At 52.5% G+C, this 14,335-nt stretch overlaps 1 protein-coding gene across 3 annotated transcripts in view; it reads right to left on the bottom strand.

Moving 5' to 3' along the window:
- GAS6 (growth arrest specific 6) overlaps nt 1–11,083 on the bottom strand; it is a 33,419-nt gene extending 22,336 nt beyond the window's left edge. Inside the window, exons 1-3 of one of the 3 annotated variants that reach the window (XM_003799998.3) lie at nt 10,833–11,083; nt 10,349–10,515; nt 1,222–1,246 (exon numbers count right to left, since the gene is read on the bottom strand). In XM_003799998.3, coding sequence (XP_003800046.1) covers nt 1,222–1,246; nt 10,349–10,515; nt 10,833–10,911 — 271 coding nt within the window. In that variant the 5' untranslated portion in view covers nt 10,912–11,083. Of the gene's footprint in view, nt 1–1,221; nt 1,247–10,348; nt 10,516–10,832 lie in introns of those variants that run through there. The other 2 variants (XM_023519184.1, XM_012811526.2) reach the window with 2 other exon arrangements.
- Between the last annotated feature and the right edge of the window lie 3,252 nt (nt 11,084–14,335).

Below are 14,335 nucleotides of genomic sequence, written 5' to 3'. Positions count from 1 at the left end.
GCTGCCAGTCACAAGGGGAAGAGCGTCATCACGCTGTAAGTCACAAGGGGAGAGCGTCATCATGCTGTAAGTCACAAGGGCAGAGCGTCATCATGCTGTAAGTCACAAGGGGAAGAGCGTCATCATGCTGTAATTCACAAGGGCAGAGTGTCATCATGCTGTAAGTCACAAGGGGAGAGCGTCATCATGCTGCCAGTCAAAAGGGGAAGAGCGTCATCATGCTGTAAGTCACAAGGGCAGAGTGTCATCATGCTGCCAGTCACAAGGGGAAGAGCGTCATCACACTGTAAGTCACAAGGGCAGAGCGTCATCATGCTGCAGCTTCTCACACTGCCCAGGAAAGATGCACTGGTCACTTCATTCAGTGCCAGCATCCCTCAGCAGAAACAGGGCTTGACCCTAAATATGACAATAGGACAATGCCCCACCCATGGGCAGAACTCTGCACCTGACTGTCCCCTGCTTCCACATGACCTGCCACTGCATAGAAGGAAGAGTTTTAAACTTATGTTCAGTTGGCCTCTGTTTGTAACATTGTCCTTCATTTGAAAATCAATCTGCTTCGAGAAATCCCCTCCTAGCTCTCTGTCCTACTGTACACAGCTGGACATGGAGGCTCCACAGGGGCCTTGGGCAAGGAGGAGCGTCCAGTGATGGCCTGAAACTGGGAATGGTACAGGACATCTGTTGAACTGCTGCCTGGTCCTTCCATGGGTCACTGCACATGGAGAAGGGCAGGGTACCTGGTCACCCTTGGACCAGACCCTACATCCAGGAGAAGCAAGTGCCTCTGGCCACTTAGAGCCAGTTGCAGGAGATGTGGACCCCAAGAAGGTCCCTCTGAGAGGATATGAGGCTAATATGCTCACAAAATTTAAAAGACCCAGAAAGTGAGTATCAGTAAGTGCAGCCACAAGAACAACACTCCAAGTGGCTTCCGTAATCCAAAGTGTGTGTCCTGGGAGAAGAAAGCTTAAGCAGCACTAGCTCAGCCCATTCTTGACAAGCAGCCAAGCCTGGTGTCATAGCAGAGACAAGGTCTGCAGGTGCAGTGTATGGCTGAGGGACAGCCTACACAGAATACAAGCTTGGTACAAAAAGTGTTTTGGACCTGTGTGCTTGAGTCTGGACAGCTCCAAATGCACCCCGGGTTTGAGCAGCTTCTCTCAACAGGGAACTAGGCCTCTGTGATGACTGCAGTAGAGGTAGGAGTACACTTACCTAGGTATCGTGGGTAGAAGTAGTCCTGTAAGGAGAGATAAAGGGCAGTGGTCACTCACACAGCCTTAGGCTTCTGTAGCAGAACCAGCAGCTGCTCCTCAACCTCAGCCCTTCTCAAGGAGGGTGCAGGCACAAGTGGGGCCTCGGGTAGCCATCAGCATGGCCATTCACTCAGGCTGGCAGCAGAAGTGACCATAGCTGCTCAGAAAGTGCCACCCAGTCTCAGGGAGGGTGCCAGGAAGCCCCCAAACCTGCAGCCCTTTTGGTAACACATGGGAACAGGTTTGTATGGATTGTGTTTGTGAAGTGCAGGAGGAACTGTGGGGGCTATAAATGAGGGCTCTCTGCACATACTATGTGTGTGAGGGGCCTGCTGAAGGCTAGACTTTCCTGCCCCACTCTGTGCCATCAGAGGGGCCGGCACAACCTTCTTGGGGACCCCCAGTAGACAGCCCATAAGCTGAGGGCCACAGCCTGGCTGAAGTTGCCTCTACTCTTACGGTTATGGTCAATCCTGCAGGCAGTTTGGCCATAAACACTCCCAACTGAAATAAGAGACCACAGTTGTGACAGAAATGGCACCTGCAGCCACTGCACATGGCAGTACCCAGCATGTTTCATTCTGCGTGATCCTCACAGCATCCAGCCAGGGAGTGCTTTTAACCCCCTTATCACACATCAGGAAATTGAGGTTATGAAGCCAGACCTGGCAGGTGAGGATTAGTGGGCAGGGCACAGCAATAGGGCAGGCTCCTACACTATCCTATACCTCAGCAGAGAAAACTGGCAGGTAGGGCTGCCGAGGGTCTCTGGGTGCTCCTGGGGGCCTCTCCAGTGCTGCAACAGGCCATGAAGATGCACTCACTTGGGCATGTTTTTTAGAAAGTTATGTTCTAGTGATGACAGGATGTTTTAAACTGTCACTCCCTTGAAAGAAAAGTTGGGTCAGGGCGCACTGGCATTCAGCTCTGGGGCACACGGACACAGCTGCCCCTGGGGTCAGGAGGGCCCTCATGTCTCTCTATTTTGATCTTAGGTGAGCAAACTCAAAAAAGTACAGGAGAGTCCAGCAAGGTCCATGAATTCTGTGGGGTCCAGCTGCCTCCCTCCTGAGCAGGAATGGCCGGGGTCTGGGGATTTGTCTCATAGGGAGGCTCTAGTTCTACACTAAAGATTTAAGGTAGATATAGAAGGTGTCCTCTTGGGATCAGGAAACCAACAACTCATAAAGAAAGGACTAAAAACAAGTATGAACTCATGAGTTAAAGTTGGGCATAAATGTTTGCATTACCAAAACTCTCCAAAAATTGTGTTATTTTTCAAAATCATAACTAGTCTGTTAATGTATAATCTGTTTTAATGCTGAGTTCGAGTGTTGCAGAAAGGCATTACTGATAGAAAAACTGTGCCAGTCTCCCACTCAGTAGACGGCATCTGTGGGAATAGGGTTTCTGAAACCACAAGACATATCCTGGGGACCTGGCCCTTGTGTGTCTGATTATATGGGTTGGGAGGCAGAAGGCAGGTGCTAATCTGACCAGTGAGTGAATAAAATCACAGTTAAGACAAATACACCTAAAGATGTTCCATGCAGGGCGGCGCCTGTAGCTCAAAGGAGTAGGGTGCTGGCCCCATATGCCGGAGGTAGTGGGTTCAAACCCAGCCCGGGCAAAAACTGCAAAAAAAAAAAAAAAATGTTCTACACACTCCCCACAGGAAACAACATTTCCTGTGGCCCTTGGAAAGTTCTAGTGAAAGATGTGAAGCCTGCATGACCAGCTATAAACAGAGGCTTCTAATAAGCTGCCCTGATGCACAAAGCCATCTAACTGGCCTGGACGCCAAGCCGCTCAGGTGTGTAAACCTTGGCTGCAGCCTGGCAGGTTGACTCACCCAGGAACCTCAGGGTGCAGAGGCCACACAGCTCAAGAGGCCAAGATTGGGAGCCAGCAGCCACCTCACCGACAAACCCCTCTTTCTGCTTGACCCAGGAAAAGCAGGGCCTGTGGGGATGGCTGGAAACAGAGCCCTTTGCCATGGATCTCCCTGTTCCTGGGGGAGGTCTCTACTCTGCTTGAATGGCTGCAGATGGGGGTGGGGAGGGCAAAGCTGAGCCACCATGCTGTGAGCTGAGCCCCAGAGCCCCTTAGGACCATCGTGAACACAGGGATGGAGGACAGTTGGATGGTGGAGGAATGATGGGTGAGTGAACAGCCAGGTAACTGAATGAGTGAGGGTGACAGCTGGATGGATGACGAGTGAGCAGGTGCAGGGCTCCCCATTTTCACTCAGTGGACAAGGCACTGACATCAGTGTTATTTGTGTCAGAGATAAGCACCTGGCCTGTCTCTCTTGATGACACTACAAGCTAATACCATGGTTCCTCCAGTTTACAAACTGCCACACAGTTACCTTAGATCTTATTGCCACCTGTCACATGCCCAGCCATGGCAAAGGACCACCCTTCCAAGGATGACTCCTAAGGCACACTGATTTCAGAGAACAGGAGACCTGTGCTGTTCCAGGTAGGGGCCCCTCATGGGGCAAGACCCTCCTTATGAACGTTCTTGCCTGTGGGAGGGCCACACCCCAGGGTTGGCTGGCCCTCCCAGGGTTCAGGAAGGCTCAGGGAACTGAGGCCCCCATGTGTCAGGTTTGGTCTTGGTGTGAACAGCTGGGCTTCTCCCTGACACCATCCAACTGCATGTGCTCCCTGCCACTTTTGTAAACACAGAGAAAACTTGTGACCTAAAGCATCTTTGAGAGAGCTGAGCCCAAGAACAGGCCCTCTAGCTGGGCTCTAGTGAGGCCCCAGATTTGTTCTAAAACCATACAAAAGTGCTCTGATGAATCAACCCCCTGCCACTGGGACCTATCTCCCCTGGGCCCATCCTATCACCAGGTCCCCTTGCTGAGAGGAGGGGAGACAGGGGAATAGACTTCAGGAAGACCCGGGCATACTACCACTGCCCTGCTGACCACCAGGTCCTGACTACCTGGAAGAGTCTTCACCCTCTACAGCCCATCAGCACAGCAAAGGCCAAGAGCAGCAGGAGCTTCCCACATGCAGAGTGAAGGGCTAGCCTTAGGGACTGACCATCAGCCTGACCACCCCTGGCCAGCTCCACACTAAAGCCTCATGTTGCTGAAGCCCCAGCTCCGAAAAGACCTCGTGACCTTGGGTTAGCTCCCCCAGCCTGGTGTAGGACAGGGCGGGATCTGGCCAGCAATGACCCCGGAAGTGTCCTCTGGTGGTTTCCTGGCCACCCCAGGCCTTTGAGGGCAGATTCACTTTCAGCAAACAGCCTGAACCCATGTGAGATAGTCATGGCCAATGTGGCACTTTTCCAACAAGGGACAAGGATTTGGGCCTGAAGATTGTTGCACTGGCTGCCACCTCACATAGGACCCACATACAACTTGGCAGGTTCCAGAAACTGTGCATGGTGTCCTCGAAAAGTTTCCTAAATCCCTTCATCTCTGGGTCTACTGTGACCCCTTGGGGCCTGGTAGGGGTGAGGCGCCCAGTGGGATGACAGGTGTTGCTCACTTATCTTCTACACACTGTTGTGCAAGGCAGTGACACCCTCCATGCCTGTCCCCTTCTCATAAAATGGGTCCTAGAACGCTCACTCCCAGTGCCTCTGTCAGAATTAGGTATCTGCAGCTGTGGGTGAAGCTCCTGCAGACGCCTCAGTGTCAACTGTGCATCACTCCAGCTGGACGTTTATCTGGATTCATTTGAGGAGTTTCAAGTGACGATGTGATAGGAAATACTTGTTTTGAAAGAACTTAGTGTCATACTTCAGAGACGGCTGAGACAACTGAATACCTGTGTTTCTCACAGCACCGCTGTGTCATCTTTGTCATCTTTTGAAGATGCTATTCAACTGTCACTTTTGAAGTAAATGCAAAGTCTGCCTGCTCATGAACAGTCAAGTTGTCCCTGCAAGCGTAGAATGGAAGCAAACAGCATGTCCACCTGAGACATGGATGGGTTCTGGATGCAGCCCACGTCTGCCACACTGTTGCTCTTAGGGCTGCCTGGCAAGAGCACAGGTGTCTGGCCAGCCCTCCCCCCAGCAGGGCAGGAAAACCTCACGCCACTCTGCAGCCTCTCAGCCTCTATAAGGACTGTCACCTCAGCCATTCGGAAAGGAAGTGACATCCACTTAGCCAGCAGCACCATGGAACTGCAGATGGAGGTAACTTGTGCTTCTGGGCGTCAGACTGACACGGCCCCCACCCCTCAAGCTGCTGCATCGGGCTTAGGGTGTCCCTGCAGCTCTGAGGTCCAGGAAGCCTTGCACAACTGGGCCTGGGGGCAGGTTGGGGACATGTGGGAAAGTGCATTTTATTGTCAGGGGCACTAACACTGGAAGGAAATGCACATCATCTACCATATGAAACAAAGTCCAAGAAAATGGGCTGTCCGCAGCCCGATGCACACCACTATTTCCCCAGCCACGTGTCATGCCAGAAGCAGATTGCTGTGAAGAGGGAAGTGGGGAGCTGATGTCATCCTCAGCCCCTTCTACTTTCAGCTCCTTTTTGAAAACTACTTTAAAATTTTGTAAATGAACTTTCTATTCTGTCAGGGTCACCACTGACAAGGTATATACACCATGTCTACACCAAAATTACCAGTGTGGGACAGCACCTGCAGGCTCAGGGCCCCCAGGTCAGACAAGAACTGAGGCTGCATTGCAGAAATGCCCCCAGTGCAAACCCCAAGAAATGGGAAACAGGGCATGTGAAGTGCAGCCTCTCTGGGGCCAAGTGACACCCTGGCCCACCCTCAACCTCTACAGTCCCAGTGGCCCTTCATGGAGAGCTGGGAGCTGCAGTGCTCACCCTAAAAAGGGCACTTGTTCCTAAATAACAGAGTGAGATGCTCAGCGTTTTTCAAAGTGTCTTTTTTTCCCTTAGAGATAGAGTCTCACTTTGTTGCCCTCGGTAGAGTGCCGTGGCATCACAGCTCACAGAAACCTCTGGCTCTTGGGCTTAGCCCCAAGTGCCTATAGACGCCTAGAGGGGATATGATCTACAGGGCTGCAGCCCAGGACGTCATGGGCCTGGGCTGTCCAGCCCTCTGGAGACAGGACAGTTGGAACGACCCAGAGATCCCCATCTGAAATGACCAATGTCCCCAAGGCCTCCAGTGGCAAAAGCCCCAGAGAGGCTGGGCCAAGAGAAAAGGCTGTGTAGCAGGGGCCACTGGACAGAGGTCAGGATGCTCTGGGAGGGAGAGACCTGGAGAGGAGGGGCTGGACCACACTCCCTGTGGGATCTTGTCTCACTTTTCAGTGACCTTGATGTAGCCCAATGGGCCTATTTTGACCCTCAAAGTCATAAAAAAGTGAGTGTGAGGATGTATTCTAGTGGGTGTACATGTATGTGCTTTTTTTTTCTTTTTTGACAGAGTCTCACTTTGTCACCCCCAATAGAGTGCCATGGCATCACAGCAACATCAAACTCTTGAGCTTAAGCAATTCTCTTGCCTCAGTCTCCTGAGTAGCTGAGACTACAGGTGCCCACTACAATACCTAGCTATTTCTAGAGTCGGGGTCTTGCTCTGGCTTAGGCTGGTCTCAAACCTATGAGCTCAGGCAATCCACTTGCCTTAGCCTCCCAGAGTGCTAGGATTACAGGCATAAGCCACAACACCTGGTCCCTGTAAGTGCTCTTCGTATGTGTCTAAATGTATGTGTCACTGGGCACATGTATATGCATCTATCTCTGTATGCATATACACATGTTGTTTGTGCGTGCCTATGTTTATTCTTCATTGCAGGTGTATGTGCACATATTATGTGTCTATGTGAATGTGTATACATGAGTATATGTGTGTGCACATATGTGCATATGCATGTATGTGTCAGGGTGTCTGTCAATCAATGTCTGATTCTGTGTGCAGGTACGCGTGTGCATGTTTGCGTGTGTACGCATGTGGGTGCTGTCAAGGCAGGGTGGGTGAGGGGCTGTTGTCCAGGTCTTGGCCTGGACATGTCCTTCCTGTTAGATGCCGCATGCCCCATGTCATAGGGGTGAGTCTCTGAGGGCCTCCCCTCAGTCCCCTGCTGGGACTCCCCCTAGGGTTGCCAAGTGGCTGTGCCAGAGGGTGGGGGCTTTCACCTCTGCAGGGTGCCCTTCTCAAGCTGTTCCTGATAATCACAGGCTCAGGGAATAGGTCCTTGAGGGGCTAGGCGCTGATTAAGATGGGGCCTTTGAAGCTAACTGTACCCCAAAACCCATGTAGAGAACCCATCACAATCAGCAGGGCAGGGCCCCCACACCTGAGAGCTGAGGGAGGCAGTGGTGGGAGGGGGAGGAGAGAGCAGGGAGATACCAGTCTACATGAGGTGAGGTGGTGGGGTCAGGGCCACAGCCAGATCTGGCACACAGACCAGAGCAAAGTGTGCAGGGCTGGTATGGTCCGGAAGCAAAGGTTGATCATTGAGATCCTGTAGGGCAGTGGTTCTCAACCTTCCTAATGCCATGGCCATTTAAGACAATTCCTGTGAGTCACGACCCATAGGTTGAGAACCGTTGCTGTAGGGGCTGTAGGGACTGCCCAAGGACGGAGACAGAGAGGATGGGACTGTCCAGCCAGGACCTCAGACAAGGGGAGGCAAAATGCCAGGAAGGGAGAATAACAATATAAAAAGGAAAACAAGATAAGGACAGGAGGGCAGCTCAGGGAAGCCTGGCCAGGAGGAATGTGGTGGGAGGCGGGAACCAGCTCCAGCCAGTGTGAGATACTGGAGATACACCCCCTCCCCCGCAGGAATCCAGAGGCGTTGGGAAGGGCTTCTCTCCTAGAGCTCTGGGATCTCAGAGAGCAGAGCTTGCCTGACACCAGAGGGAAATAGCCCTGGAAGGAGGTGTGTTAACTAATGCCCAGTAAGATGTCCTGCAGACAGGACGTCAGCATCCAGCACCCTATATCACTCTCCGATGGTGGGGCCCGCCTGGTCAGGGGAGGACAGACATTTCTCACAGGCCTGTGGGAGGCTGGGAGGCTCTGCACCACCCATTGGCCTTACTCTGTTCCACAAAGGGTGAAATGAGCTGTTTGTCAAAGGCAGGGAACTCTGCTGACTTCCTAGGGCTGCCTCTCCTTGAGGGCTCCTGAGCCCCGAGGGAGGGCAGGGAGGAGGGCGGGGTGAGGACCTCCAGGCAGTACACACCTGGGCTACCAATGAGGCCGGGAAACAAGCCAGTCGCCCCGCCCAGTCTTGCTCCAGCCAGGCCCTTCCCACATTCCACCCTGCCAGGAAACAGAGGGAGCGCTGCCAAAAGCCAGGCCCAATGACAGTTGGAGCTGCACCCTAGGGTGCCAGGGCCCCCAGTGCAGCTGACCACTGCCAGGCAGAGGTGGGGGTGGTCCAGTGGGGAGGCTGGTAAATGAAGGGAAAATGTCCATATTGGTGTTGGGGCCCGAGGTGGGGAAGGAAGACCAAATTCTGGAAAATCACAAGTGGCTATGGCGGGAAAGGGATTCTCTAGGGGGCAGGAGGGTGGCCCCACATCACTGCTTGCAGTGCACATGGGCAGGTGCAGCGGGAGTGCTAAGCCCTCACACACAGGCTGAAATGACAGTGGCTGAGTTAAAGTCATGGGGTCATGAGCACCTTTTTCTTATCTTCATTACATACCTTTGTAAAGTTATTATTAAAGCATAAAAGCAATTATAGTCATTGAGGGGACAAGGCTCTGCCTGGCCCAGGCTATACCCTGTTAGCAGCAGGAAGAGGGGCTTATGTTTCTGAGGCCTGGCTACAGTAGCTCCCTGGTGGGGGCCTGTAGCTCTGACTCATTATCATCAAGCCCTCCCAAGGCTGTGTGCACCAGCAGAGCTCCAGGTAAGCCTGGGGTTGGAGGGTGTGTACCTTGCCCTCCCCAGTCAACCCAACAGCCCCCCTGATATGCACAGGGCCCAGTGCATATCAATCCCCCACCCCCACTCCAGTAGGCCCTCCAGACCTTTTGCCAGAGGGAAATGGCAGAGCAGGGAGTTTGAAAGGGAGCAGGGAGACACCAGGCAGCAAGGTCTGTGCTGCTGGCACTGAGCCCCCTCCCATCTTGGTCACTGCAATGACCAGCTGTGCCCAAGACCTCTTGTTTCAAAGCAGTGGATCTAAGAGGGACTGTACAGCCCACCACTGGAGTATGAGGCAGAGTGAAGGCTGATGCTCAGACCACTCTCACTCCAAGGAGATACTCATTTCATCCCTGTAAAATTCTTAAAAGAAAATTTCCACAGAGCCAGCAACTTAGCTGTGAAATTACCCTGACTTTGCAGTAGAAAATGGCATAACACAAGTCCATACCATTACTGAGTTTCCAGAGTCACGGGCTCCAGAGTACACACCCTCTGCTGCCCCTCCCCCGGAGCTGCCCTGCAGTGGCTGCCCTGGCACTCTGCAAGGATGCAAACTTGCTCTGGCCAGCCTGGGTCAGCACAGCCAGGCCCTGGACCACCTGCGTCTCAGCAGTAAGACACTTGGCAGCCAGCACTGTGCAGGAGGGATGCCACTTCCACCCTGCTGCCCCCATGCAGGATCTGCACTATTCCTGTAATCATATTTTTGGACCTGCTGCTGCAAGCAATTCCCGGCCTCAGATCTTTCAATTCCTCTTTTGGGAAAACTCTCCACCCCTCTATGTTGATGGAGGAGTGGTGCGGCCCTAAGAATCCTCACCTCCACTGCAGCTGGAGCTGTTTGGGGTTTAGCCAGTGCATTTCTTTTATTCTTTGAAACCGGCCCCTTTTCACCCCAGGGAGGCTCTGACAGTGAACACCTCCACGCTGCTGCCTGCACTGAGCATCCACCAGACTGCTTCCCTCCAGGGGAGCATCTGGGGTCCCCGGGGATAGGAGGCGGGGCTCCTGTGTGCGTGCCACCCTTACCGCGACCGTCTCAGCGCAGGGGAAAGCTAGGGCGTGGCTCGGGGCGCGGGACCCAACAGAAGCGGCTCGCGGAAACCCCGAAGGGAGGGAGGTCTGCAGTGCTGCAGGACAACAGTCCCAGCAGTGCGCGCAGGATATCCGCAAACACCCGCCCCACGTCCCGCCCGCTGAGGACCCCAGGCGCCCTCGCGCACCACTCTGGGTAGCGCTCACCGTCTCGGGGTCGTTCTCGAACACCTCCCGGGCCTCCTCCTTAGTGCACAGCTCCTCCACGCACTCCCGCTCCAGGTGCCCCTGCTTGGCCTCTTCAAAGACCTGATAGGCGCGACGCTGCCTGGGCCGCAGGAACTGCGCCGCTTCCCGCGCCCGCAGCAGCACGGCTACGGGGAGAGGACGACGCGGTCAACCCGCGCCCCGTCCGACCCGGCACTGTCCCTCCCCTCTACGGTCCTGCGACCTCTTTCCTGCCCCCGGGCCTGTCCTCACCCGACTCACCCCACCACGGCCCTGCGCCTCCACTCTGCCCTCGGTCCTGCGCCTCCTTCACGGCTCTCGGGCCTGTACCCCGACCCCGTTTCTGCCCCGTCCCTGCTCCCCTCCCGGGATGCTGCGGCGCGCTGCGGGGCCGGGCGGACTGCAGACACCCGTGACCGCTCTCCGGCAGTAGTGGACTCTTGGGGCCCCGCGCAGCACTCACTGTGCGCAGACTCGGAGGCCAGCAGGAGCAGCAGCAGCGCGGTGCCCAGGGCGGCGGCGGGCCCGGGCTGTGGCGGCATGGCGGGGGCCGGGGCTGGACCGTACCGGGGCGGGGACGGAGCTGGGAGCGCGCAAGGTCAGAGCGCCTGGTAAGCCGTGGTTAGCCGCGGGCGCCGCGGGGCATTGGCTCCGGTCATCCTGTCCTGGCAGCCCGGAAGGTCACATCGCTGCGGCGGCACCTTGGGCGCTTGCGGCCGGTCTGGGCGGAGGCGGCGGCGGCGCAGCCGGGTGGCGGCCGGGGGCGGGGCGCGGGGCGGTGGCGGGGGCAGCGCCGGCCTCGTAGCGGGCGGGGCCGCGGAGTCAGCGGCGTTGGGGCCGGTCTGCGCCGGGAGATGCTATTGGCGCGAAAGCAGGTCGGCTGGGTGCGACAGTCCCAGCGCGCAGACCAGAGGAACTAACGCGTCCTGGGCGTCCTGGACCGATTGCACGTCTTTATTCTGGGCGGTTCGGACCGGAGCAGGTACAATGTGACAATTTTCCAGACAAAATGCTAAGATTTAAACCTCTTTCCAACCCTTCCCTTCCAAATCTACTGAACCATTTTTGGGGGGGGGGGTGTTTCATTCTTAGGCACATTTTCTCAAGACTGAAACCCACCAAAGTTAAACTGAGGTCAAACACAGTCCCATAGGGACCCAGGGAGAGAGACTAAATTATTTCCTTTCGCAATTCCTGTTTCCATAATGATGACAATTCAAAACCTTGAGGTCTCCCAGGAGATATTTAAGCTGAATGTAACATTCTGCTTATTCTCAGAGACCAAGACTTTATGTCTCTTGTCTTGGGATATTTCGCAAATCACAGGCAAACATACAAACAAGCCAAGCGGAAACATAGCAGAGACCTTACAGAAACAGGACAGAGGCCGGCGGGGCCCAGCGCTCCCTCAGGGGCGTGGGGGGTGGGGTGGGGGGTGGGTAGAAGCTGGAGAGCTCTGCTCTGGAAACCCTCACCTCAAAATGCAGCGAAGAGCCTTCTACCCAGGAGATGCCTCTGTAATTGAGAGGAAGGAATGTAATTGCTAGTAGAATTCTTTGAGGTTATTAGTTTTAAGGTGGCGTTAATGGAATGAATACGTTCATTAGGGAAATGAATGTCATGGGAATGTTCTTCCAGGAGAAGTAAAAGCTGAGTAGGTAAGTCATGTGCATCTGTCTGAGTCAGGTAACAAGGCACTCCCTGAGCCTGGGAAAACCATGGCTGCTTTAAAAAGAATATCTGTTACATTAATTTTCCTTCTTTTATTTTTTTTTTAAGATAGAGTCTCACTCTGTAGCCCTGAGTAGAGTGCTGCAGCGTCATAGCTCACAGCAACCTCAGACTCCTGGTTCAAGAGGCTGGGTCTCCCAAGTAGCTGGGACTACAGGACCCTGACACAACACGCGCTAGTTTTTCTGTTTTAGTAGAGAATGAGTCTTGCTCTTGCTCAGGTTGGTCTTTAACTCCTGAGCTCAAGCAATCTGCCTGCCCTGGCCTCCCCGAGTGCTCGTATTATAGGCATGAACCACCATGCCTGGCCTTTCCAGTTTGCTCTTAAAGAGAAGCACTGATGGGCAGCGCCTGTGGCTCTAAGGAGTAGGGTGCTGGCCCCATATGCCAGAGGTGGCAGGTTCAAACCCAGCCCCAGCCAAAAACTGCAAAGAAAAAAAGCACTGGTTTCAAAAATCTGGGTGGAGTGATGAATTCTTTAGTCAGTATTTCCAAGGCTCTTTAATTAACTAGTCGCTCTGTAGAACAAATAATTCATCAAGCACCCACTGTATGCCAGGCGGTGTTCCAGGCACCTCTGCTATTTCCTAGGGGTTATAAACCAGCAGCTCCTGGGTAGACTTCAAAGAATGTGTGAACTCCTAGAAATTGATTGCAGTTATTTTCTGCACATTTGTTTGGCTTTGGAAAAAGAGTGTTACAGAGTTCATGTAATTCCCAATTATCTGATTAATTTAAGAGTGGCTGTCTCCCATGTCTGCTGCTCTGGGTCAGCCTGCACTTGAATGTGAGCCCTCTGCTTCAGGTGGTCAGGGGTCACCATTGCCTCTCTTGGATGGAGCCTTTCAGGTCCCCTAGACCTCACTCCCTTTCTCCATATTCCCAAATTCACCCTTTCTATTGAGTTAGTTTCCCAGTAATAATGTCTCTTACTGTGTAGAGACTTAGTTTGCTAAAACTCATTCATACGTACTTGCTCACTTTGATTTCAATAACTGGGGAATATAGAAAACAGATATAGGAGCAATGCGGGGACATCTGACTCAAGATAACTCCAAAATGTTCTACCTAGTTACCAGTACAGAAAATTTTCTCTAGGGCAGAAATGGAAAATGAACCAGAAACAATTTGGATAATATATTCCAAAAATGGGAAGAGTTGTCAGGCACTATATTATGCACCTGGAAATAGCAATGGTGAAGTTGACAGTCCACTTTCACAGCAACAGAGGTCAGACCCATATGAATCCCTGACAGGTGGTGAACCAACCTAGGGTTATGGGATGGAGAGCTAGTGGCTTGTCTTTCCAGGGATAAAATAGGGTGAAAGTGTGGAGGTGATGTGGGAGTGAGGATACAGCAAATGAGATGTCTGCAGAGAAATGAAAGCTCTGCACTGCCCCTCTGTCATCACCTTTGTGAGTGGTGATCCTAAGACAATAAGGCTACTCACTCATCTGTTCATCCAGTAAATGTGAGTTGAGTACTTGCCATTTTGTCTTAAAAGATGCCATTAAAAAAAAAAAAGATGCTATGCTGGTGTTGACAAACCAGTTACACAATCATATTTGGGTTTTGGTTGCTTGTATTCAGAATCGCTTTATTGAGATATAAAGGAAATGCAGTAACCTGCACACATAAGATAGATGCTGACTTATCTGTATATACACCTGTGAAACCACCATCACAGTCAGATTAAGGAACACCCGTAATCCCTCCCCCCGAACATCTCTGTCCTAACTTACATCTTCATCCCTCAGCAAACCACGGATCTATTATCACTATCAATTAGTTTGCATTGCCTAGAATTTTATATAAAAATATGTATAGGATATTTTGCAAAGTCCTGAAACTTTTTGTCTGGTCTCTTTCACTCAACATATTTATTTTCAGATTGATCTGCATCATTGCATTTATCCATAACTTACTCCTTCTATTGCTCAGTATTACCCACTGTATGGAGATGCTAGTTTCTCCTTCACCTGGTGAAGGAGATGATGGATGGTGATGGATGTTCATCACCATTTTTACTATTACAAATAAAGTGGCTATTGAGCATTTGCGTGCAAGTTATTGCATGCACACTTGCTTTCATTTATCTTGGGAAAATATTTAGGAAACAATATCTGAATGATATGGTAGATATGTGTTCAACTTTTAAAGAATCTGCCAAGCTATTTTCCAAAATGATTATACCTCTTTGCATTTCCACTAGCCATGTATGAGAGTTCTCAAC

Source organism: Otolemur garnettii, unplaced genomic scaffold, assembly GCF_000181295.1.
Source record: "Otolemur garnettii isolate 467f Iridium unplaced genomic scaffold, OtoGar3 scaffold00161, whole genome shotgun sequence".
Lineage (NCBI taxonomy): Eukaryota > Metazoa > Chordata > Mammalia > Primates > Galagidae > Otolemur > Otolemur garnettii.
Note: the sequence above shows the minus strand (reverse complement) of the source record. Positions and strands in the feature narration are given on the sequence as shown.